The sequence below is a fragment of the Heterodontus francisci genome, chromosome 1 (genome assembly GCF_036365525.1).
Source record: "Heterodontus francisci isolate sHetFra1 chromosome 1, sHetFra1.hap1, whole genome shotgun sequence".
Classification (NCBI taxonomy): Eukaryota; Metazoa; Chordata; class Chondrichthyes; order Heterodontiformes; family Heterodontidae; genus Heterodontus; species Heterodontus francisci.
In genome coordinates, this window is record NC_090371.1 from 203,819,721 (window position 1) to 203,843,273 (window position 23,553).

The window sequence follows — 23,553 nt, forward strand, 5'->3', positions numbered from 1 at the left end:
TCACAATATATATCAATGATTTGGATGTGGTTACCAAATGTAATATTTCCAAGTTTGAAGATGACACAGGTAGGAATGTGTGTTTTGAGGATGCAAAGTGGCTTCATGGGGATTTGGACAGACTTAGTGGGCAAGAACGTGGCAGATGGAATACAAAGTGGAAAAATGTGAGGTTATCCACTTTGGTAGGAGGAACAGAGTAACTTTGGAGCAGAGTATTTCTTAAGTGGTAAGAGATTAGAAAGTGTAGATGTACAAAGGGACCTGGGTGTCTACATACATCAGTGACTGAAAGTTAACATGCAGGTGCAGCAAGCAATTAGGAAGGCTAATGGTATGTTAGCCTTTATCGCAAGAGGATTTGAGCACAGGAGTAGCTAAGTCTTGCTTCAATTGCGTAGAACCTTGGTTAGACCGCACCTGGAGTACTGTGTGCAGTTTTAGTCCCCTTACCTTAGGAAGAATATTATTGCCATAGAGGGAGTGCAACGGAGGTTCACCAGACTTGTTCCCGGGATGGCGGGACTGTCCTACGAAGAGAGATTGGGCCTGTATTCCCTAGAATTTCGAAGAATGAGAGGTGATCTCATTGAAACCTACAAAATACTTAAAGGGATAGACAGGGCAGATGCAGCTAAGATGTTTCCCCTGGTTGGGGAGTCTAGAACCAGGGAACACAATTTCAAAATAAGGGGGAAGCCACTTAGGACAGAGATGAGGTCAAATTTCTTGACTCAGAATCTTTGGAATTCTTTACCCCAGAGGGCTGTGGAATCTCAGTCATTGAGTATATTTAAAGCAGAGATTGACAGAATTCTAAATACCAATGACATAAGGGGATATGGGGATAGTGTGGGAAACAGGCATTAAAGTGGATGATCAGCCATTATCGTAATGAATGGCACAGCAGGCTCGATGGGCTGAATGGCCTGCTCCTGCTCCTGTGTTCCGATGTTCCAAAGTTCACTGAGTCAGGAAGAGATCCATTTAATTACAATACCATTACTAGGTTCTCAAGCGACATTGTGGAAAGTCTGGTGGAGATTATTGGTTCGAAGTGGGGAGGGTGGGGGGTTGCGGGGCTGACAGTCGGTATCAGTCTCTCACTGGAAGGAAATTAAATGTTGCCTCCTTTGTCAAGGAGACTTGTATAAATATATATGTATATATATTTATATATATATATATAAAAATGGATATCCTATTTCTTTGGGCAATCCCAACCTCGTCTACCAAGTGGATTCCACCTGGCTGCCTGGCATGGCCAGCTTCAGCAGGCATATCAGTTGCCAATCCTGCTCCTGTCATCTGAGATGCTGGATATGCAGGAACTATAGCATTCAGATTCCCAGTCCTGGCCCTGGCCCCTCATACAAGGCCACTGGTGGCCTGTTTCTATTTATTGATATATTTCATGAGTCACTGGGTTTGACTGTTTCCCTTGATAGTTAAGTAAGCTGCTGTTCCTTAATTGGTAGATTGAAGATTTATCTACCAAATATCTCACTTTTTCTTGCACGGCACATTTTTCCATTATTATTTAGAATAAGAATAATTATGATGAGAAAGCACATACCTGGTTACCATTCTCGTGCCAGAATCTTCATTCTCTATTAGGTGCTGGAAATATTCTTCCACAGCCTTAGCAGTCACAGCTTTCCGTAGGTAAGGATAATAGAGAGGATGTCGAGCTATGACCCCTAGTTGCACAATGTAGACAATGAAAACCAATAAAAGTAAAACCTGCAGTCACATCGTGTCTCAGATAATTTCAAGTGGCAAAAAATTAACACTTAGGAAATACAGACACACTGAACTTAGCTTTTCAGGACACATTCATTTTCTCATATCTATTGATTTAAAGTCTAGCTGTGATTTTTGTTAATATTCAAAACTATTTTGTATTTTTATACTAATTTGTCTGCCACAACTTTCCAAGGGTTTCTATGCTAGGTACTGTAAAAGGACCAGGAACACAGTGATCACACAAACTCATAAAGTATATTTGGATGCTGGTAAATGACTGCAGATTTAATTCATAGTACAGCTATTCATTTAGCAAACTGTTATACCCAAAACGCTAACCTAAGGAAATGTAGCAATTTTCAGCATTTGAGAAGTCTCAAAGAATTGATGAAGCCAGCAATCGTCTGCCACTTGATTACAGGCACAGCCTAGGTACAAGGCCAGGAGATAAGTTGCAAAATCTGTCATGCTCCGGAAAGGAATAACAGTCAGCAGTCTGACTGACTTTCCATTAAAAGAAACTCACCAAGGTGATAGATGTTAGTAGCAGACACTGAAACAATTTCTTTATCTGGCACACTAAATGCCAATAATTAGATATAGCTTGGTTAGAAGCAAAGTGAAGTTCATTCTACTTTGGCCCACTGTACCTCACTGTGTTAGATCTAACCTTATAGAATAGGTCATATTGCATGAGTGTTATATTTTACTAATTCTCAACTCAGCCACATCATTGTTTATTTGAATGTGCTAATAGGTGCTAACTACTGCAGTTTGGTGCTATGGTTTGAAACTGGATTAAGAGACCAGGTGGTTTGGACAAAGGTCTTTACAGCATCTTGAGGGAATGCAAATGAGCCAGGTCTAGCTAATAGTAAATGTGTAGGTGCTAAATTTGAAGGAAGAATGTCATCATAGATTGACAGTTTTTAAAATATCCATTCTTGGGATATGAGCATCACTAGCAAGGCTTTGAGAGAGTAATGCAAGAGTCTTAAAACTTGAGAAATAGGAGCAAGAGTAGGCCATACAGCCCCTCCTTCATTCAATAAGATCAGGATTGACCTTCTACATCAACTCAACTTCGTTTGACAAATTTATTAGGGTTGATAACTTTATTAGAATTTTATGAGGATATAACTAATAAGATAGATAAAGAGGAGCCAGTAGATGCAGTATGCTTGGATTTCCAAAAGGCATTCGATAAGGTGCCACACAAAAGATGAATATGCAAGATAAGGGCTCATGGAGTTGGAGGTAATATATTAGCATGGATGGAGGATTGGTTAAAGGACAGGATGCAGAGAGTTAGGATAAACGGGGCATTTTCAAGTATGCAAGGAGTGCTGCGGTCTCAGCTATCTACACTCTATATTAGACGAAGAGACCGAGAGGAATGTATCAAGGTTTGCTGACGATACAAAGTTAGGTGGGAATGTAAGCTATGAGGAGGACACAAAGAGGCTGCAAAGAGATATAGACAGGTTGTGAGTGGGCAACAAGGTGGCAGATGGAGCACAATGTGGGGAAGTGTGAGGTTATTCACTGTGGTAGTAAGAATAGAAAAGCAGAATTTATTTTTAAAAGGCATATAAATTTTAAACATTAATGTTCAGAGAGACTTGGGTTTACTCGCACAAAGAACACAGAAAGTGATCTTGCAGGTACAGCAAGCACTTGGGAAGGCAAATGACATGTTGGTCTTTATTGCAACAGGATTGGAGTACAAGAATAAGGAAGTCTTGCTCCAATTGTATAGAGCTTTGATGAGACCATACCCGGAGTACTGGGCTGAATTTTGTGTGGCCCTATGAGGCGGGATTGGAGGTGTGAGGCAGAGGCCCTGTTGTCTCCCCGTCGCCAAGCGATCTTCCTGGGGACGGGATAGGCCTTTCCGCCCAGAGGCTATTGAGGCCCTTAAATAGCCTATTAATGGCCAAGTAAGAGCCTCTTCTACCGCTGCTGGGATCTTACCAGAGGTGGGTGGATCTCTGCCACGCCGGGAGGTTGCTTTGTAACACGCTTGGGGTGGGGAGGTCCCTCCTCTGTAGGCAATTTGTGGCACTCGGAGGACCCCACTGGGAACCAATTCACCCCCCCTCCCGCTGGGCTGCAAGCCCACCCCAACCCCACCTCGCTGGGGTCTTCCGGACTGTCCCCGGTGGCCCTGCCTCACCTATCTCTGCCCGGGGTTCCAGCGCTGGGGTTGGGTCCAAAGCCTCTGCAATATCAGCAGTGGCCACCACTCCTGGTGGCGCTGCCGATACTGTTGAGCTGCCGGCCACTCACGGAGGCAGGATCCCTGTCTTTAAAGTGACGGGGATCCCGCCTCCTGAAACTTTGATTTAAAAAGACCAGACCAACGCTCAAAGCCCCACCTCCAGCACAAAATCCAGCCCAATGTGTGCAGTTTGATCTCTACATCTAAGGAAGGATATACTTGCCTTGCAGGCTGTATAGCGAAGGTTCACTAGATTGGCTCCTGGAATGAGAGGGATGCCCTATGATGACAAACTGAGTAAATTGGGCCTAATACTCTCTGGAGTTTAGAAGAATGAGAGGTGATCTCATTGAAATATACAAGATTCTGAAGAGCTTGACAGGGTAAACACTGAGAGGTTGTTTCCCCTGGCTGGAGAATCTAGAATACCAGGGCACAGTCTCAGGATATGGGGTTGATCATTTACGACTGAGATGAGGTGAAATTTCTGCACTTTGAGGGTTGTGAATCTTTGGAATTGTCTACCCCAGAGCGTTGTGGATACTCCATCAATGAGTATATCCAAGACAGAGATCGATATATTTTTGATCTCTCGGAATTAAGTGATATGGGGAGCAGGCAGGAAAATGGAGTTGAGGCAGAAGAACAGCCATGATTGTACTGAATGGCACAGCAGGCTCGAGGGCCAAATGGTCTACTCCTGCTCCTAGTTCTTATGTTTTTATGTAACTTTCCCACACTATCTCCATATCCCTTGATTCCCTTCGTGCCCAAAAATCTATCGCTCTCAGTCATGATTATACTCATTGACTGAGCATCCATAGCTCTCTGGGGTAGACAATTCCAAAGGTTCACAAGTCTTGAGTAAGGAAAGGTTTCCTCATCTCAGTCCTCAATAGTTGACCCCTTATCCTGAGACTATGCACATTAGTTCTAGCCTCTCCACTCCAGCCAGGTAAGACAGCCTCACAGCATCTACCCTCTCAAGCCCTGTAAGTATTTTATATGATTCAATGAAATCACATCTCATTCTTCTAAACTCCAAAGAGTACAGGCCCATTCTACTTAACTTCTCCTCACTGCACAAGCCTCTCATCCTACAAAATCAACAGTGAACTTTTGTAGCACCCCCTTCTAAGACAAGTACATCCTTCCTTAGGTATGGAGAGCAAAATTGTACACAGTACTCCAGGTATTGTCTCACCAAAGCACTATATACTTGCAACAAGACTTCCTTACTGTTATACTCCAACCCACTTGCAGTAAAAGCTAACATACCATTTGCCTTCCTAATTGCTTGCTGAAGCAAAATGTAAACTTTTGGTGGTTTGCGTGCAAGGACACCCAAATCCTTCTGCACAACATCATCTACTAGTCTCTCATCTTTTAAAAAATGTTCTGCTTTTCTATTGCTCCGACCAAAGTGGATTTCACATTCCCTCACATTATACTCCAGAACAGATGACTGAAAAATTCTGTTCCAAATATAAAAAGTAGTAAATCTGTGCCTTTTTAATTTATGCTCCTCACAATAAACCTCAAGTACATTCAAGAAGGAAGATTTAGGATTAAATAATCATGCAGACTGTTGAGTTGGAAGCATGGTAGATTGCCTCGTGAACTGTTGGTTGATGTGTAAACAAATTGTCATATTCAACATTTTTGAGGAATCTATTTAAACAACTGAAATCTCCATTCTTTTGGAGGCAGTCGAGTGTTTTCTTTTCCCAGAGTCAGGGAACCTTTATTGTGTTTGGGGATACAGTCAAAAGTGTATCTGCTAGCTAGATTATCCTCAATATGAACAGCATCTGAGTAATTTGTGAAAATAATCCTCCCTCCCAAATAGAGAGGAAATGCCACCTTCACCAAAGGCATGCCAACACAGTTAGCTGGCAATGCTACCCTTACAGCTCAATCTGAGAACACACAGATGGAAAAATTAGTGGTCCTCCTCGTTTCTTTTTCCAATAGAGACTATTGGAGAACTTCTTTTCACTACTTATTATCTGTTGATACTACATCATTTTTTCCACTGATAGAAGAAATAACATTGTCACAATCTCTCTAGCCTATTCCTTTCGTGAGCATTAAATCATTTTGTATGCTTTCTCTTTCTCCCTAATGCCTTTCAGGGGGGTCGGTTAGCTCAGCTGGCTAGACGGCTAGAATGTGATGCAGACAGACGCCAACAGCACAGGCTCAATTCCTGTACCGGCTGTGATAGTTCATGGCGGCCTGCCTCCTCGCCTTTCCCCAGGCTTGAGGAGTGATGACCCTCAAGCTATATATCACCAACTGTCTCTTTCTAATGGGCAGAGATGCCTATGGTCCTTTGGGGACTATGGCTAGAGCAATGCCTTTCACAACTTTGTAAGCCAAACTGGTCTTACTCTTATTTTGTTCCTGACCTAGTTCAGGGATAAATTCCTTTTACATCTTTAAAACTATCCCGACAAAGAAATTTCACTTTTCTTTCACATCTTTTCCTTCCATCTCTTCTCACACATTCTTTTGTACCCTTAAAATTATATACGACAGGAACCTTATCATTTGAGATCTGTGAGAAGTGTTGAACAAATCACTATGATTGCAGCATTCATATATGAAAGATTAAATGAATAATAAAAATGAATTATTGTTCAGTCATACATACATTAAGAACAACTTTACTATGATCCAAAATTAAAAACAGAAAATGCTGGAAATACTCAGGTTAGGCAGCAACTTTGGAGGCTGAAACAAAATGAGCGTTTCAGGTTGATGACCTTTCACCAGAACTGGCTAAAGGTAGAGATGGAGCAGGTTTCAAGCAAGTATCGAGGGAGGGAAATAGGGGAAGGGAGGGGAGGTCTGTGATAGGCTGGAAAGCAGCAGAAATTAAATTACTAAAAGGATGATGGTTCAAGGCAAAAGGGGATGGTAATGGGACAAGTAAAGAAACAAAAGGTGTGTCTAAAGAAGGTGTAAATGGGAATGGCAGGATGATTACCAATAGCTGCTGTCTGAAAAAAAAAATGGGGACATTGGTTATGATCTGAAATTGTTGAACTTAATGTTGAGTCTGGAAGGCAGTAAAGTGCCTAATTGAAAGATGAGGTACTGTTCCTTAAGCTTATATTGAGCTTAATTGGAACGGTGTAGGAGGCCAAGGTTAGAGTGGGAAAAGGGTGGAGAATTAAAATGAGGGACGACTGGAAGATTGGGCCATGCTTGTGGACTGAACGGAGGCATTCCACAAAGAGATCAACTAGTTTGCATTTGATCTCCCCAAATGTGGAAGAGACTGCAGTGTGAGCATTGAATAAAGGATACTCAATCGTTCAGTCACAAGCACAAGTAAATTGGTGTTTCACCTGGAAGTAATGTCTAGGGCCCTGGACGGTGGGAAGGGTGGTGGTAAAAAGGCAGGTGTTGCTTCTTCAGCTCTTGCACAGGAAGGTGCTGCGGGAAGGGGAGGGGTTGATTGGAGTGGGCCAGGGTGTTGCGGAGGGTGTGGTCCCTTCGGAATGCCGAGAGGGGTCTTAAAACTGTTCTTAAAAGCTGTTTGTCTGCTTCAATTTTTAATCAGTAACTGAAAATTGGATTCAAACAGATACAATGATTAGACTCAAACTATACTCTTCTTACATTACAATAGTAACTACTTCAAAGTACAGAACTGACTGTAAACTTAAAGCACTTTGGGGCATTCTGAGGAATCAACAGACAATATTTTGGATGGTGGGGCTTGACGACTGAGTGTTGCTGCCAGAGACACCTGAAGACGTCAGTTCTCAGAAGTGTGAAGGAAGGGGCGGGGAGGGGTGGTTGGTGGTGGGAACTGTTCAGGGTTATGAACTGGGGAACGACACAGGCAACCAAAAGTGGAAGCTACGAGATCTGGAAGCAGAGGTTGAGGTTTGGGAACAAGTATGTGACAACATATGCTAGAAACCAGCAAGTTGGAGCTGAGGTAGGGATCGGTACGCAGGAAGTAAGGCTCAAGGTGGTAGTGGCCTAGGATTGTCATGATCCCACAAGAAGAGAAATGGCAACACATTGGATAGTGGAGTCTTGGGGAGGGGTGTACAGCCATCTGGAAGCAACTGAAGATGTTGGTTTGCAGGAGCGAGCGACGTGGTTGCCTGGCCAGAATTGAAAACTATGGCATGTTACTGAGGGCCGGATGGGTGACCAACAACAGCCGAATGTAGTGGCCAAGGTTAGCATACATACAAGTCTTGCATCCACTGCCAGGCTGCCACACTCCAGTTGTCAAATTATAAATATTACACTTTTATGACAGATGCAAAACAATCTTTAAATGAAATAAAGAAAACTAATAATTAGCCTGGAGTCTAACATTTTCAAGCAGGTAAGGAGTGCTCTTGGCAGTTTACAAGTAACTACAACTGGCTGCATTTGCACTCTCACAGGAAATAATTGCATTTTTATCTTACTAAGACAGGCATAGCTATCAGCTAAACACTATGACCATATTCCAGACTACATGTGAGCAGTGCCACACTGATAATAAATCATGTGTTTTAAAAAGTGAAAGTTAACATAACTCAGAAAAGTGATTATTGAACAACGATTACTAGTTAGAAAAAGTATATGGAAACAGCCAGACTTAACCATACAAACAATGAGTTACCTATATTGACAGAGTTGCCTTTGTCACCGCTTCTGGTGTAGGCTAGTTCTTCTAACCGATAGCTGCAAGGGCCAATGGGTAAATCTAAAATTTCAACAATTAAAAGCAAGAATTAATGAGATGGAAAATTGTAATAATTCAGAAAAAAAAGTAAGTTAATATTTGGAATACACATCCTTTTCAATCTATAAAATCACAGTATGTGCATGTTGTTTAAGGCACTCAAAATATATTAGGTTAATAGTAAGCAGAATTAAAGTGCAGTAATTAACTCATGATCTTAGAGATAAACAGCATTTTAGTTACTCAATGTGAATCCAAAATTTTCTTTCAATATTGAGAAGAAACAGCAGGTCACAGGATTACTTTAAAAGGAACTTGTTATACTGCTAATATCACTTTAAACTTGGTGTGCAAAGTTAATTCCATGTGTATACACAATTTATAGCACAGACATGAAATCAAGTCTATCAGTCAATAGGGTGGGGGTTGAATACCCCATTTACAGGATTGGCTTTAATAGTAGAACTTTAACTGTGGTGTACTGACGTCAGTAAATATGAACAGTTGGCTACTGTGGCAATGAAGGCTCCACCCACAATTTTGTGTTGTCCACAAGCAGGCTGATGCCTGCGCATGCTCATAAAAACCAATGATGTGCTTTTAGAACTGCTAACTTACTGGACCATCACTGAATATGGGGAAAAGTTGAGTGCCAATGGGTAAAGAGTGCAAATGCAACTCTATTAATTGTGGTGCGCATGAGATTCTTGTTCAAGCCATTGTCTCTCCCACTGCTGCTGCAACTGCAGTGTAAAATCTATTTAAAAACAAAAGACTTACACTGAAACAAAGTTTGGAAAGTGCCTATCATCCTATAGTGTCTTCAGGAAATCTCAATGAAGTACTTTGGGACTGCAGTCGCTGTTCTGTAGGTAAATGCAGCAGTGAATTTGCGCAGGGCCCTACAAACAGCACTAAAATAGCGGACCAGGTCATTGGTTTTTGACTGTGTTGATTGGCCAGGACATCAGGAGAACTCCCTACTCTTCTTCGAATAGTGGCCATGAGATCTTTTACATCCACCAGAACAGGCAGATCTGAATAATGGTATCGCCGACAGTGCAATGAACCTTTAGTATTGTACTTAACTGTCAGTCTACACTATGGATTTTATCCGGGCGACAGGAATCCCGCGTAGCACCTTCTGTGGGAGGCCTGTCGAATCAAGTGCCAGTTAGGCACTTAAGTGGACAGCAGCGGGCCTTCCACGGAATCAAACCCTGGCAACAGAAGTCTCACCCTCTGATAGCTGCCGGCCAATCAGAGGTCGGCAGCTCTTAAACTGCGGAGGTCGTAGCTGCTGCTGGTGGAGCACCTACCCGAGGCTGAGGAGCGGCACTGAACCCAGGCAACAGGTAGCACAGGGCAGGAAGGGTCTCGCAAGGTGGTGGTAGGGGGAGAGGGGGGTGTTGGGGGGTCGGCAGTAAGGGAGGGGGTGGCTTTCAGTGGGCACCCCATTCCCGATGCGGAGTCCCTCGTTCAGGCACTCACGGCCTTTGAACGAGCCCTCCCCCACCGGAGCTGGCAAGCAACCCGCACGGTTTTTCTTGCCATGCAGCAACAGGCCCACCTGCCGCTCGGTTAATTATGGCAGCAGGATGAGGCCCTTAATTGGGCATTAATTTCTCATTTAAGGGCTTCAATTGGTGGCGGGGTGGGAAGGCTGATCACAGGCTCTCCCGCCCTGGCTTAATTCGGCGCAGGCGAGAAAGTGGCGGGGTCTCCCCCCGCCAATATACCACACAATTATATGCTCTACCCAACTCCAAACCTGCCGCGGGGGAGAGCATAAAACTCCCCCACGTGTTTAAGTCCTGGACTGGTGCTTGACCCATAGCCTTTTTACTCAGGTGAATGCTACCACAGCCAAGCTAATGCTGAACAAATCCAAACTTAGTTAACGATACGAAATTGGACTTTAAAAATAGCAATGAAATTAAACGTACACATAAGTAAAGGTTCCTTTTCCAAACATGCCCAACATATCATGTTGAAACGTACTAAATTTATTTTTATTATTCATTCTCGGGATGCAGGTAGCACTGGTAAGGCTGGCATTTATTTCCCATCCCTAGTTTTGATACAACTAAGTAACTTGCGAAGCTACCTCAATTAAGAATTAACCACGTTAGTGTTGGACTGGAGTCACGTATAGGCCATGTGGTTAAGGATGGCAAGTTTCTGTCCCCAAAATAACACTAGTGAACCAGTGTGAATTTTTATGACAATCCAACTAGTCACTTTTACTGCTACAAGCTTTTTTTTGTTGAAAAAAATGGATTAAAATTCTAAAACTATCTTGTTCTCTGGATTATTAGTCCAGGCCTCTCTGGATTACTAGTCCAGTATCACAATCACTACAGTACTCTGTTCTAAAGAGATGATGACAGACAATGTAATTATAAACAGGGTGTTGACATATTTTCCTTCCCTCTCCTTCGGGGAAGTAGACATTCCTCCTTTCTATAATGTGTACAAGAAAAATGTGACAATAGCAGTCAGGAATCTAGTGTAAGTCTAAGAAAGATTATAAGATCTGATGTATTGAGTTACAACACACTTTGCTATGGATCAGTTTGGAAAGCATTTCAAAAGTCAATCCACTTAATAACATAATGACTTGCCCTCAAAGATTTTCAAATTAAGAGAGCTTTTTGCTGGCAAGTCAGAGTATCCCCGTGGGCAGTGCAACACAGAAGTATGTCCCTGCCCTAGATGTGAAGATTCCAGTATTACTCATAAACTTTTCCAGAACTAAGTAATATCTGGTTTGGGACTCATGGGAAAGGGTTCTGTTGCTGAGCTAATCTTAATTTATCTTTTTCAAGATAAAAGCTAAGCCTATCTTTAATTATTACTGCATGTTTATAATTTCAATCTCAAACTCTTTTTGAACTCGTTATTGATGTACATCTCAACATACAATTAAGCAAAAATTCTACAATTCAGAAAAATGTCATTTTTAAAAAATTTGTTCCTGGATGTGGGCATCACTGGATCAGCCAGCATTTATTGCCCATCCCTAATTGCCCTTGAGAAGGTGGTGGAGAGCTGCCTTCTTGAACCGCTGCAGTCCATGCGGGGTAGGTACACCCACAGCGCTGTTGGGAACGGAGTTTCAGGAGTTTGACCCAGCGACAGTGAAGGAACAGCGATATAGTTCCAAATCAGAATGGTGTGTGGCTTGGAGGGGAACTTGCAGGTGGTGATCTTCCCATACAACTGCTGTCCTTGTCCTTCTAGGTGGTAGAGGTCGTGGGTTTGGAAGGTGCTGTCGAAGGCGGCTTGGTGCGTTGCTACAGTGCATCTTGTAGATTACACACTGTTGCCACTTTGTGTCGGTGGTGGAGGGAGTGAATGTTTGTTGATGGGGTGCCAATCAAGCAGGCTGCTATGTCCTGGATGGTGTTGAACCTCTTGAGTGTTGTTGGAGCTGCACCCATCCAGGCAAGTGGAGAGTATTCCATCACACTCCTGACTTGTGCCTTGTAGATGGCGGACAGGCTTTCGGGAGACAGGAGGCGAGTTACGCACCGCAGGATTCCAAGCCTCTGACCAGCTCTTGCAGCCACGGTATTTATATGGCTACTGCAGTTCAGTTTCTGGTCAATGGTAACCCCCAGGATGCTGATAGTGGGGGATTCAGCGATCGTAATGCCATTGAATGTCAAGGGGAGATGGTTAGATTCTCTCTTGTTGGAGATGGTCATTGCGTGGCACTTGTGTGACGCGAATGTTACTTGTCACTTATCAGCCCAAGCTTGGATATTGTCCAGGTCTTGCTGCATTTCCACATAGATTGCTTCAGTATCTGAGGAGTCGCGAATGGTGCTGAACATTGTGCCATCGTCGGCGAACATCCCCACTTTTGACCTTATGGTTGAAGGAAAGTCATTGATGAAGCAGCTGAAGATGGTTGGGTCTCGGACACTACCCCGAGGAATTCCTGCAGTAATGCCCTGGAGCTGAGACGATTGACCTCCAACAACCACAACCATCTTCCTTTGCGCTAGATATGACTCCAACCAGCGGAGAGTTTTCTCCCTGATTCCCATTGACTTCAGTTTTGCTAGGGCACTTTGATGCCATACTTGGTCAAATGCTGCCTTGATGTCAAGGACAGTCACTCATACCTCACCTCGCGTTCAGCTCTTTTGTCCATGTTTGAACCAAGGCTGTAATGAGGTCAGGAGCTGAGTGTTCCTGGCGGAGACAAACTGAACATCACTCAGCAGGTTATTGCTAAGCAAGTGACGCTTAATAGCACTGTTGATGACACCTTCCATCACTTTACTGATGATTGAGAGTAGGCTGATGGGGCGGTAACTGGCTGGGTTGGACTTGTCCTGCTTTTTGTGTACAGGACATACCTGGGCAATTTTCCACATTGCCGGGTAGATGCCAGTGTTGTAGCTGTACTGGAACAGCTTGGCTCGGAGTGCGGCCAGTTCTGGAGCACAGGTCTTCAGTTCTATTGCCGGAATGTTATCAGGGCCCATAGCCTTTGCAGTATCCAGTGCCTTCAGTCGTTTCTTGATATCACGTGGAGTGAATCGAATTGGCTGAAGACTGGCATTTGTGATGCTGGGGACTTCAGGAGGAGGCCGAGATGGATCATCAACTTGGCACTTCTGGCTGAAGATTGTTGCAAATGCTTCAGCCTTGTATTTTGCACTGATGTGCTGGGCTCTCCCATCATTGAGGTTGGGGATATTTATTTTTTATTTTATTTATTTTTTATTTAGAGATACAGCACTGAAACATGCCCTTCGGCCCACTGAGTCTGTGCCGCCCAACAACCACCCATTTATACTAACCCTACAGTAATCCCATATTGCCTACCACCTACCTACACTAGGGGCAATTTACAACAGCCAATTTACCTATCACCTGCAAGTCTTTGGCGGTGGGAGGAAACCGGAGCACCCGGCGAAAACCCACGCGGTCCCAGGGAGAACTTGCAAACTCCGCACAGGCAGTACCCAGAATCGAACCCGGGTCCCTGGAGCTGTGAGGCTGCAGTGCTAACCACTGCGCCACTGTACCTCCTCCAGTCAGTTGTTTAATTGTCCACCCCCATTCATGACTTGAGGTGGCAGGACTGCAGAGCTTAGATCTGATCTGTTGGTTATGGGATCGCTTAGCTCTGTCTATTACATGCTTATGCTATTTGGCACGCAAGTAGTCCTGGGTTGTAACATCATCAGGTTGACACCTCATTTTGAGGTATGCCTGGCACTGCTCATGGAATGCTTTCCTGCACTCTTCATTGAACTCTTTAGTGACCCTGGCTTGATGGTGAGGTTAGAGTGGGGGATATGCCGGGCCATGAGGTTATAGATTGTGGTTGAATACAATTCTGCTGTTGCTGATGGTCCACTTCGCCTCATGGATGCCCAGTTTTGCATTGCTAGATCTGTTCAAAATCTATCCCATTTAGCACGGTGATAGTGCCACACAAAACGATGGAGGGTATCCTCAATGTGAAGACAGGACTTCGTCTCCATAAGGACTGTGTGATGGTCACTCCTACCAATACTGTCATGGACAGATGGATCTGCGGCAGGCAGATTGGTGAGGATGAGGTCAAGTATATTTTTCCCTCTTGTTGGTTATATATATGGTCTCAAAACATTTCGAAGAGTTTAAAAAACTTTGCATTTGTTTATTTGCAAAGATATGTAAATCTTGTCTGCAACTGTTATAAAGAACAGAAATCACCTTCTTTAAATAGATTACATTTAAGTTCATAATGACTGCCTCCTGACAGCATCTATCAGGCATTTCATGATTGGCAGACAGGTATTGCAGAGAGCGGTTCTCACCAATCAACCTAAATACCAACTCATTTTAAATGCAGTGAAGGTGCTGCTAATAGGTGCTTTAATTACACTTCTATGAAGTTTTTTTATTTTAAAGGCACTAAATAAATACAAATTGTTTTATGGTACGGGAAGAAAATAAAAGGTAAATCTGCCCACTTGGAAAGTGGTCCATTTCAGCACTGATAATTTGAAATGCTGGATTTGATCTCCAAATGATTCAGATATTGAAATTATTTATTCAACAAAAAACTAATCTGAAAGGTTAACCAGCAGTACTTTCCCCTTCAGATTCTGAGCAGCTGCTGTGCATTTCCAGTGCTTTAGTTTTATTTAATTTCCAGTATTTATAGTCTATCTTCTTTTTGTTACTAATACAGAAAAAAATTCAAGTAAATAAAATTATAAAACTCATTATTCATTTAGATTTAGTCTGTTTTCTCTAAATCAACTCTCATCATAAGTAATTAGTTTTGTAGAAATATGCTGCTTTCAACAAAATGTGGCATTAATTCCCAGGAGAAATAATAATTTCCTGCTTCATTTTAATGCTAAACTGTCTACAGCAAAATCTGCAATGCACTTCAACTTTTCTACAAATACAATTACCAAATTATATTAATTCTGTAAATTATTCATTTAACCTTCAGTACGAAAGTACTTCCTGGCTGTGAAGCTCTGAAACTTTGAAAAATGCATCAGTTAACTTGTAATTAAAAAAAAAAAATTATATTGTTTGCAAGAAGGATTTTCGTGCTGGGGAATGGTACTTTCCACTCTCAAGTTAGGTAATGAATTATAGAAAGTTACTGCACAGAAACTGGCCATTCAGCCCACTAAGTCCATGTTCATGTGTTTCTATGATGGATAAGGGGGAACCAGTGAATGTCATGCATTTGGATTTTCAAAGAGCATTCAATAAGGTGCCACACAAGAGGTTATTACACAAAATTAGGACTCATGGGATTGGGGGTGATTTCTCGCATGGATTGAGGATTGGTTAATGGATAGGAAACAGAAAGTAGGAATAAATGGGACTTTTCAGTTTGGCAGGCTGTATCTAGGGGGGACCTCAGCTGTTTACAATCTATACTAATGACTTGGATCCAAGTTTGCTGACGATACAAAGTTATATAGGAAAGTAAGCAGCGAGAAGGATGCAAAGAGGCTGCAGGTGGATATAGACTGGTTGGGTGAGTGGGAAAGAAAATGGCAGATGGAATACAATGAGGCAAAGTGTGAAGTTATTCATTTTAGTATGAAAAATAAAAAGCAGATCATTTTTTGAATGGTGAGAGACTGGGAAATATGTGCATTCAGAGGGACCAGGGTGTCCTTGTACATGAATCATAGAAAGTTAACATGCAGGTACAGCCAATTAAGAAGGTAAATGGTATGTGAGTTTTTGTTAGAAAGGGGTTAGATATAAGAGTAACAAAGTCTTACTACAATTGTACGGGGCATTGGTGAGGCAACACCTGGAGTACTGCGTGCAGTTTTAGTCTTCTTACCTAAGGAAAGGCATATTTGCTCTAGAGGGGGTGCAATGAAGGTTCACTAGACTGGTTCCCAGGATGGGGGGATTGGGCTATGAGGAGAGATTGAGTAGACTAAGACTATATTCCCAATAGTTTAGAAGAATGAGAGGTGATCTAATTGAAACATAGAAAATTCTTAAGGGGCTTGACAGGGGAGATGCTGAGGAAGTATTTCCCCTGGCTTGGGAATGTAAATCATGGGAGTTGGGGGGGGGGGGGGGTGTGGGGGCATAGTCTCAGAATAAGGGGTCGGCCATTTAAGACTGAGATGAAGAAAAATTTCGTCACTCAAAGGATCGTGAGTCTTTCGAATTCTCTACCCCAGAGTGCTGTGGATGCTCAGTTACTGAGTATATCCCAGACAGAGGTTAATATATTTTTGGGTACTAAGGGAATTAAGGGATGTGGGATAATGCAGGAAGGTGGAGTTGAGGTAGGAGATCAGCCATGATCTTGTTGAAAGGCAGAGCAGACTCGAAGAGGCAAATGGCCTACTCCAGCTCCTATTTCTTATGTTCTTACGTACACATGCACCACCTTGCCTGTTCCCACTCTACTACTACTCCATATCCGTTCATATTGTTCTTTTTATTGGAATTTATAAACTCTGCTTCACTTACGGTTTATGGCAAAGAATTTCACATGTTAACCAACCTTGGTGTAAAGACTATTTTTCTGCTACACCTGTTGCACCTCACTCAACATGCATTTTCTGTGTTTTATCTTGAATTTATGCTCTCTTACTCCTCTCCCATTGACCACTGGAAACAATCTATAACATTATTTTATTCAATCATGACCCTTGATAATCAAGAACATTTATTTCAAGTCACTACTTAACCTTCTCCAGTCTGGTGAAAAAAATAATTTCTCATGTTTCACATCATAGCTGTAACCTCTCATCTCTGGTGATAGCCTAGTGAAACCACACTGCACCTTTTCCATAGCTTTATACCCTTCCTATAATGGAGTGCCAAGATCTGTAAGTAATACTCCAGCTGTGGCTTAACTAAGGTCTCGTACAAATTCAATTTAATTCTTTGTTTTTGTAATCTTTTCATCTGGATATAAAATCAAAGCTTATGTTTGTCTTTTTATTGGCCTTACCTACTTGCACTGCTGCCTGTGTGACAGTGGGCTGAATTTTAATTACGCGCCGTGCTCCGCGGTGGCGTGGTTTAAACTTGGCGGCCCTCGGATGTGAAAGTGCTGTTGAGGAACTCCCGCGATATTATGCGCAGGGTCTCATTTAAATAGAGGGGGCATAGCAGCCACCCCGGATGAGGGGGCAGCTACCGCATCCCCGGCAACGGGATCCAGCGCCACCGTGCAGGTGCCATTTTTAAAGGGCTTTAAGCCCTTATAATTAATTTCAAAATTTAAAGGTACATAAGTGTAATTTTTTATTAAGAAATAATAAAGATGTGGAGGCCCTTCCCCAACACCCCCAATGGTCATTTCATTGCCCAAGATGACCAACAATTGGCTTTTTCAAATACCAGAACTTTCCTCCCCAACCTTCAATCTTTTGCCCTTCAACCCCTTCCCATCATCCCCACATCCAATCAAAATTATTTTCCCTGCTCCTCCACCCCTCCTGCCCTGAAAATTTTACTCCTCCCCCCTCCCCACCAGGTTCTCGCTTTGGAAGTCCGTTTGGAGTTCCAAAGGCACGTGGAGTACAAACGGCAGCCGTAAAATCAGCGGGGGACGGCCACTGCCTGCAGGTAACTTTATTTGCATTTCTTTAGTGTTAATTTGCATATGTTGATGAAGGGCCCGCCGCCAGGCAGCAGGGAGGCCGCACTAAGGTCCCTCCACTGTCAGTAATATGCGGCGGGCCCTTTTTGACATCGTAGGTCGAGGCGGGCCTCTCCCCGCAGAATTTTACCGGCCCCCGTGCCGTGACCCGCAGCGTTGAGGGACTGGTAAAATTCAGCTCAGTATGTCAAAGTCCCAATGCTCCTCTATTCCATTTCAAGTATATTTTTTTCACCTATTCTTAGTCCTATGCATCACATTTTTCTACATTCAACTGCATCTGCGAACTATTTGTCTGTCCTGTTAACCTATCTATCTCATTATATTGGCAAAAATTGTGACATCCACAGATTTCAATATTCTTCCCTCAATTTAAGTCCAAATCGTTTATGTATTTCGAAAATAAGACTAGCCCCAGTGCAGACCTGCATTACGGAACACCACTCACCATATCTTTCCCAGTCAGAGAAACCTTTATTTAACAGTACCTTTTTTTCTACACTTAAATCATTTTTCAATCTCCATTTCACTTAATTCCATGCATCTTTATTCTCTCCTGTGGTTAATCAAATGCTTTTTGAAAATCCATATAAACCACACCCACTGCATGTCCTTTAACTATACTCCAAGTTGCTTCTTCAAAGAGTTCTACAAAGGTTGGTCGAGCACAATCTACCTTTTAGTAAACTGTGTTGATTGGCTTTGATATCAGCAGCTGCTCATTCATTTCTTCTTGTATTAGAGACCTGAAAGAGTGGATTTTTTTACGCTATCAAAGTGGTGAAAAAGGACCCAAAATTCAAAGCCAGGCCTTCCTGCCTGCTAATGGGAATACCAACATCAACCCATCGTTAGTTCCTATTAACCCCCAATTCACAAAGTCTCACCTTGACCCTTAGGGGCAGGAACAGGGAAATCCAGCCCCGATAATTGTCAACTAACTGACCTATAATTTTATGACTTATTCCTATCGCCTTTCTGAAAAAGAATGACACTTTCCACCTTCCAGTCTTTGGCACAAATTTTCCTTTCCATAACATTTTAGAAAACTGCAGTCACAATCTCTGCTACTTGTTTCCCTAGCTTTCCTAGGAATCCTCGAATATAAACCATTAGCTCCCAGTGATTTGTTTACCTTAGTTTTGAGTAAGTTGTACTTTCATGCCACTGGTTCAAGCCCCATTTCAGAACTTGAAAAGGTAATGTGGCTGATACTTTGGTGGGAATTTTAGCCCCAAAAATGGGTGGGTTGTAAAAATGTTAAGTCTGAAACCCAACTGGCAATTTGCATACCTCTGGTTTTAAAGGAGGCAGGCCCCTGATGTCTCTGGCTCTCTTATCAATCCATGGCCCCTGACCCACGATCTCTCCCTCCCTCCTCTCCACTCCCTGGCTGCAGCCTGGTGTCGCAGGCCTCACTGTTCAACAGCCAGTCAGCCTCTCAATCTGGCTGGCTGCGGCTGGAAAGAGAAACAAAAAATGTGAATCTAGCCCGGCTGTTAAATTTTGTAGGGCCTGAGGGAAACCTGTTCTTCTGTGTTTCCTGATTGCAAAACAGCACCCCTGCTCCGTCCCCGCCTCCAAGTTAATAGCAGGGCCTTTAATACAGAACTGAGGGAGTGCTGCATCATCACAGGTGGTGTCTTTCAGATGAAACATTAAACTGAGGCCCCGTTTGTTCCCTTGGTTTGATGTAAACGATCCCATGGCACAATTTGAAGGAGGGCACAGGAGTTCTTCTAGTGCCTTGACCAACATCTATTCTTTAACCAACACCATCAAAAAATCCCTGGTCCTCTGGTTATTTATCTCACTGATGCTTGTGGGACCTTGCTGCGCACAAATTGCTGTTTTTTTTTTATTCATTCCTGGGAATGGGAGCATTGGTGACAAGGCCAGCATTCATTGACCATCCCTAATTACCTTCGAGAAGGTGGTGGTGAGCTGCCTTCTTAAACAGCTACCTACTGTAAATCAAAAGTAACTATTGGTCTATAAATTGCTTTGGAACGTCCTGAAGGTGTGAAAGGTGCTATAGAATTGCAAGTTCTTTTGTTTTTCTTTCCTAATAACCTCCACTAACTGTTCCTTAGTCTTTTCTGGTGGTAATATAATTCCAATATCTTCCTCTGCTGTGGAAACTGAGACAAAGTACTTACTTTGTATCGATACCATTATTTCATTCAATAACTACAAGCATGCCTCCTTCATCTTATAGTAGTCCAACCTCTATGTTTATTATTCTTTTGCTACTAGTGTATTTCTAGAAAGCCTTTATGGTTTGTTCTAATTTCCTGACCTTTTCCTTATGATCTCCCTTTTTGTAGCTTTCCAACATTTTTTAATTTGTTTCAGCTTTCATTTTTATTATTTGTCCTCTAAGTGCTAAATGCTTTTTTTTGTTTTTGAATTTGAACAAATCATCATGGAACCCCAGCCTTTGATACACTTTTTTCTTATTTGTTTAAGCATACATTATTTGCATCCCTTTCATCTCCTTTTAAATACTGTACATTATTGATATAATGTTCTATTTGCCAAGCTTTCCTTTCATGTAATCTGGTTAAAGACCCATTCCTAGCTTGCTACAATTTGTTATTTCCAGTCAACTACTCTCATAGTTGGATTGGCACTAAACAGAGTAATAAATACAGAGTGGGCTGAAAATGAACAGCACAGCACAACAGTACTTAAAGAGAAGTGGAAGCAAGAGTTAAAGGGAAAGCACAGTTATACTTAAAAGTAGAAACAGTGGACATAAGACTAGTACAAAGTACATAAATCGTGGTCATGGGAATTAACAAAAAACAAAAGATCAGGAGCAGAAGTCAAAAAAACATAAACATGAGGAGTAAGGCTTAACAAAACACAGCTGTGAGAAATGACACAAATAGAAATACCATGAGTAGCACTTAAGGACGAGATAGACCAGTAGTAATAAAAAAAGTAAACAGCAGAAGCTAGACCCAAACAAACATTGGGACTAAAAATAAAACACCAGGAGGAACAATTAAAACATATAAATGCAAAGAGTGGTACTTAATGATGAAGATACCAAATAAACAGTAGGAGATTGCCTGTGGCTGCCACTCTCAATGCTCCTCTGTGGCTCATCCTATCCACTGCGATTACTTCCATTCCCCCTCTGTGGTTGTCCCCCATTGTCTCCACGGTTGCACCTACCATTCCCCTGCAAACTCCGACCACCCTGGCACCCCACCCCCCCCCGAATTTTGGTCTGGCTTTTTCCCTCACCACTGTCACCCTCTAGCCTCTTACCCCTGCAGCTGCACACTGATTCCCCCTCTGGCTCTCCAGCTATTTCCCCACCCTCTGTATTTACAAGCAGAGAAGAGGTCAGCGAACAAAGGGATAAGAGGAAGAAAAAATGGAAGGAGGAGGAGCAGGGAGCAGGTGACGTGGAGGAGGAAAGGCTAAGAAGTGAAAGGGGAAGGGAAGAAGGGGAAAAGGAGCAGTCGGGAAAAGATGCAGAGAAGAAGGAGAACATAGGAACAGGAGTAGGCCATTCAGCCCATCGAGCCTGCTCCACCATTCAATACGATCATGGCTGATCATCCACTTCAATGCCTTTTTCCCACACTATCCCCATATCCCTTTATGTCACTGGTATTTAGAAATGTCAATCTCTGCTTTAAACATACTCAATGACTGAGATTCTACAGCCCTCTGGGGTAGCAAATTCCAAAGATTAACAACCCTCTGAGTAAAGAAATTTCTCCTCATCTCTGTCCTAAGTGGCTTCCCCCTTACTTTGAAATTGTGTCCCCTGGTTCGAGACTCCCCAACCAGGGGAAACATCTTACCTGCATCTACCCTGTCTATCCCTTTAAGTATTTTGTAGGTTTCAATGAGATCATCCCTCATTCTTTGAAACTCTAGGGAATACAGGCCCAGTTTCCCCAATCTCTTCATAGGACAGTCCCGACAGTCCCGCCATCCCGGGAACAAATCTGGTGAACCTTCGTTGCACTCCCTCTATGGCAATAATATCCATCCTAAGGTAAGGGGACTAAAACTGCACACAGTACTCCAGGTGCAGTCTAACCCAAGGTTCTATACAATTGAAGCAAGACTTCACTACTCCTGTACTCAAATCCTCTCGCAATAAATGCGAACATACCATTAGCCGTGCTTTCTGCACCTGCATATTGGCTTTCAGTGACTTATTGACAAGGACATCCAGGTCCCTTTGTACATCTACACTTTCTAATCTCTTACCATTTAAGAAATACTCTGCACATCTATTCCTCCTACCAAAGTGGATAACCTCACATTTTTCCACATTATATTCCATCTACCATGTTCCTGCCCGCTCACTAAGTCTGTCCAAATCCCCTTGAAGCCGTTTTGTATCTTCCTCACAACACACATTCCCACCTAGTTTTGTGTCATCCGCGAACTTGGAAATATTACATTTGGTCCCCCACATCCAAATCATTGATATATATTGTGAACAGTTGGAGCCCAAGTACTGATCTTTGCAGTACCCCACTAGTCACAGCCTACCTACATGAGAATGACCATTTATTCCTACACTCAGTTTTCTGCCTGTTAGCCAATCCTTAATCCATGCTAGTATATTATCTCCTATCCCATGTGCTTTAATTTTGCTAACCAACCACCTGTGGGGGTCTTTCTCAAAAGCCCTCTGAAAACCCAAGTATACTACAAAGTAGAATGGGCTGTTCATAAGGAATGGAGTATAATACCCATTACCCTCTCTTGCCCCCTTCTATCCATCACCATCCTCTTCCTCACTCGTTTTCCTTCACCTCACGTCTTCTCGTTCTTCTCTTCTCCTCGCTTTTCTCTGATCCTCAGTCTCCGACATTTCCCCCTCACCCTACCCATTCTCTGCTCCGGTACTTACTCTCCCTCTTCCCTCCCCCAGAATAATGTGCAGGGAAATGGTGCTTCATACAGATAGAGGGCAGTCAGAGACATGCTGCACAATGGAGGGGCATGATGGTGGAAACTGTGGGGCTGGGGGAAGGTGTTGCATGTGATATAATTCAGTAGACTGATTCTGATGGTGCAACTGTTGGTTTAGTCATGTTAGTGAATGGCTGCAGGTTGACTGCAGAGTTTTATGTTTACTGGTGGATGATATGTTCTGGCAATCTAAGTTGGCCCTGATGCATTTTCCTGAGGTGAAAGGATTGACCTGATATTCGTGCAATTGACTTCACTAACTTAAATAGAAAGGAAATTTGGGTGAGGTACAGGATGGGCAGCTAATCCGACATGGCCAGTTTTCTGTCCTCAGCAATGTTGAAAGTTATCCCCCATGTGTCTTAACTCCAGTCCCATAACAGCACCCTTAGCCACATGTTTTCATTTGCCAGTCATCGTCAGGGAGACAGTATGTAGTGCCAAACACATTGGCAGTGTTATACCGAGACCTTGACCCCACTAAAATTCTTTCAGTCTGAGATTTTCTGGTCAGTTCAGTGAGCTTATTCAGCAAGTAGTCGAGCCTTCCAGACCAAGGTGACCCAGTTTTGATCTGCAATCAGTGCTGTCAGCTAAGGCATTTAAGACACTGGAAGGCCACCACAACCTCTGGCATTGTACTTCAGTAGGAGTAAACATTTTCAGCAGATAAGTCGAACAGGTATAGTACTTGCACATTATTAACTGAGCACTAGATGGCCCTCTGTTGGGAGTAAGGACATTCTCTTGTATTACTTTGTTATTCCTTTATGAAATATTCTAGAGGGTCTAGAAATAAAAGCAACTGGT

General features: G+C 42.8%; 1 protein-coding gene across 6 annotated transcripts in view; it reads right to left on the reverse strand.

The window, feature by feature from the left end:
• lratb.1 (lecithin retinol acyltransferase b, tandem duplicate 1) overlaps positions 1-23,553 on the reverse strand; it is a 180,568-nt gene that overhangs the window by 12,718 nt on the left and 144,297 nt on the right. For all 6 annotated transcript variants that reach the window (XM_068040528.1, XM_068040518.1, XM_068040510.1 and 3 more), the window contains 2 exons: positions 8,607-8,690; positions 1,577-1,700 (listed from right to left, as the gene is read on the reverse strand). In XM_068040528.1, the coding sequence (XP_067896629.1) occupies positions 1,577-1,700; positions 8,607-8,690 (208 nt within the window). The remainder of the gene's footprint in view (positions 1-1,576; positions 1,701-8,606; positions 8,691-23,553) is intronic.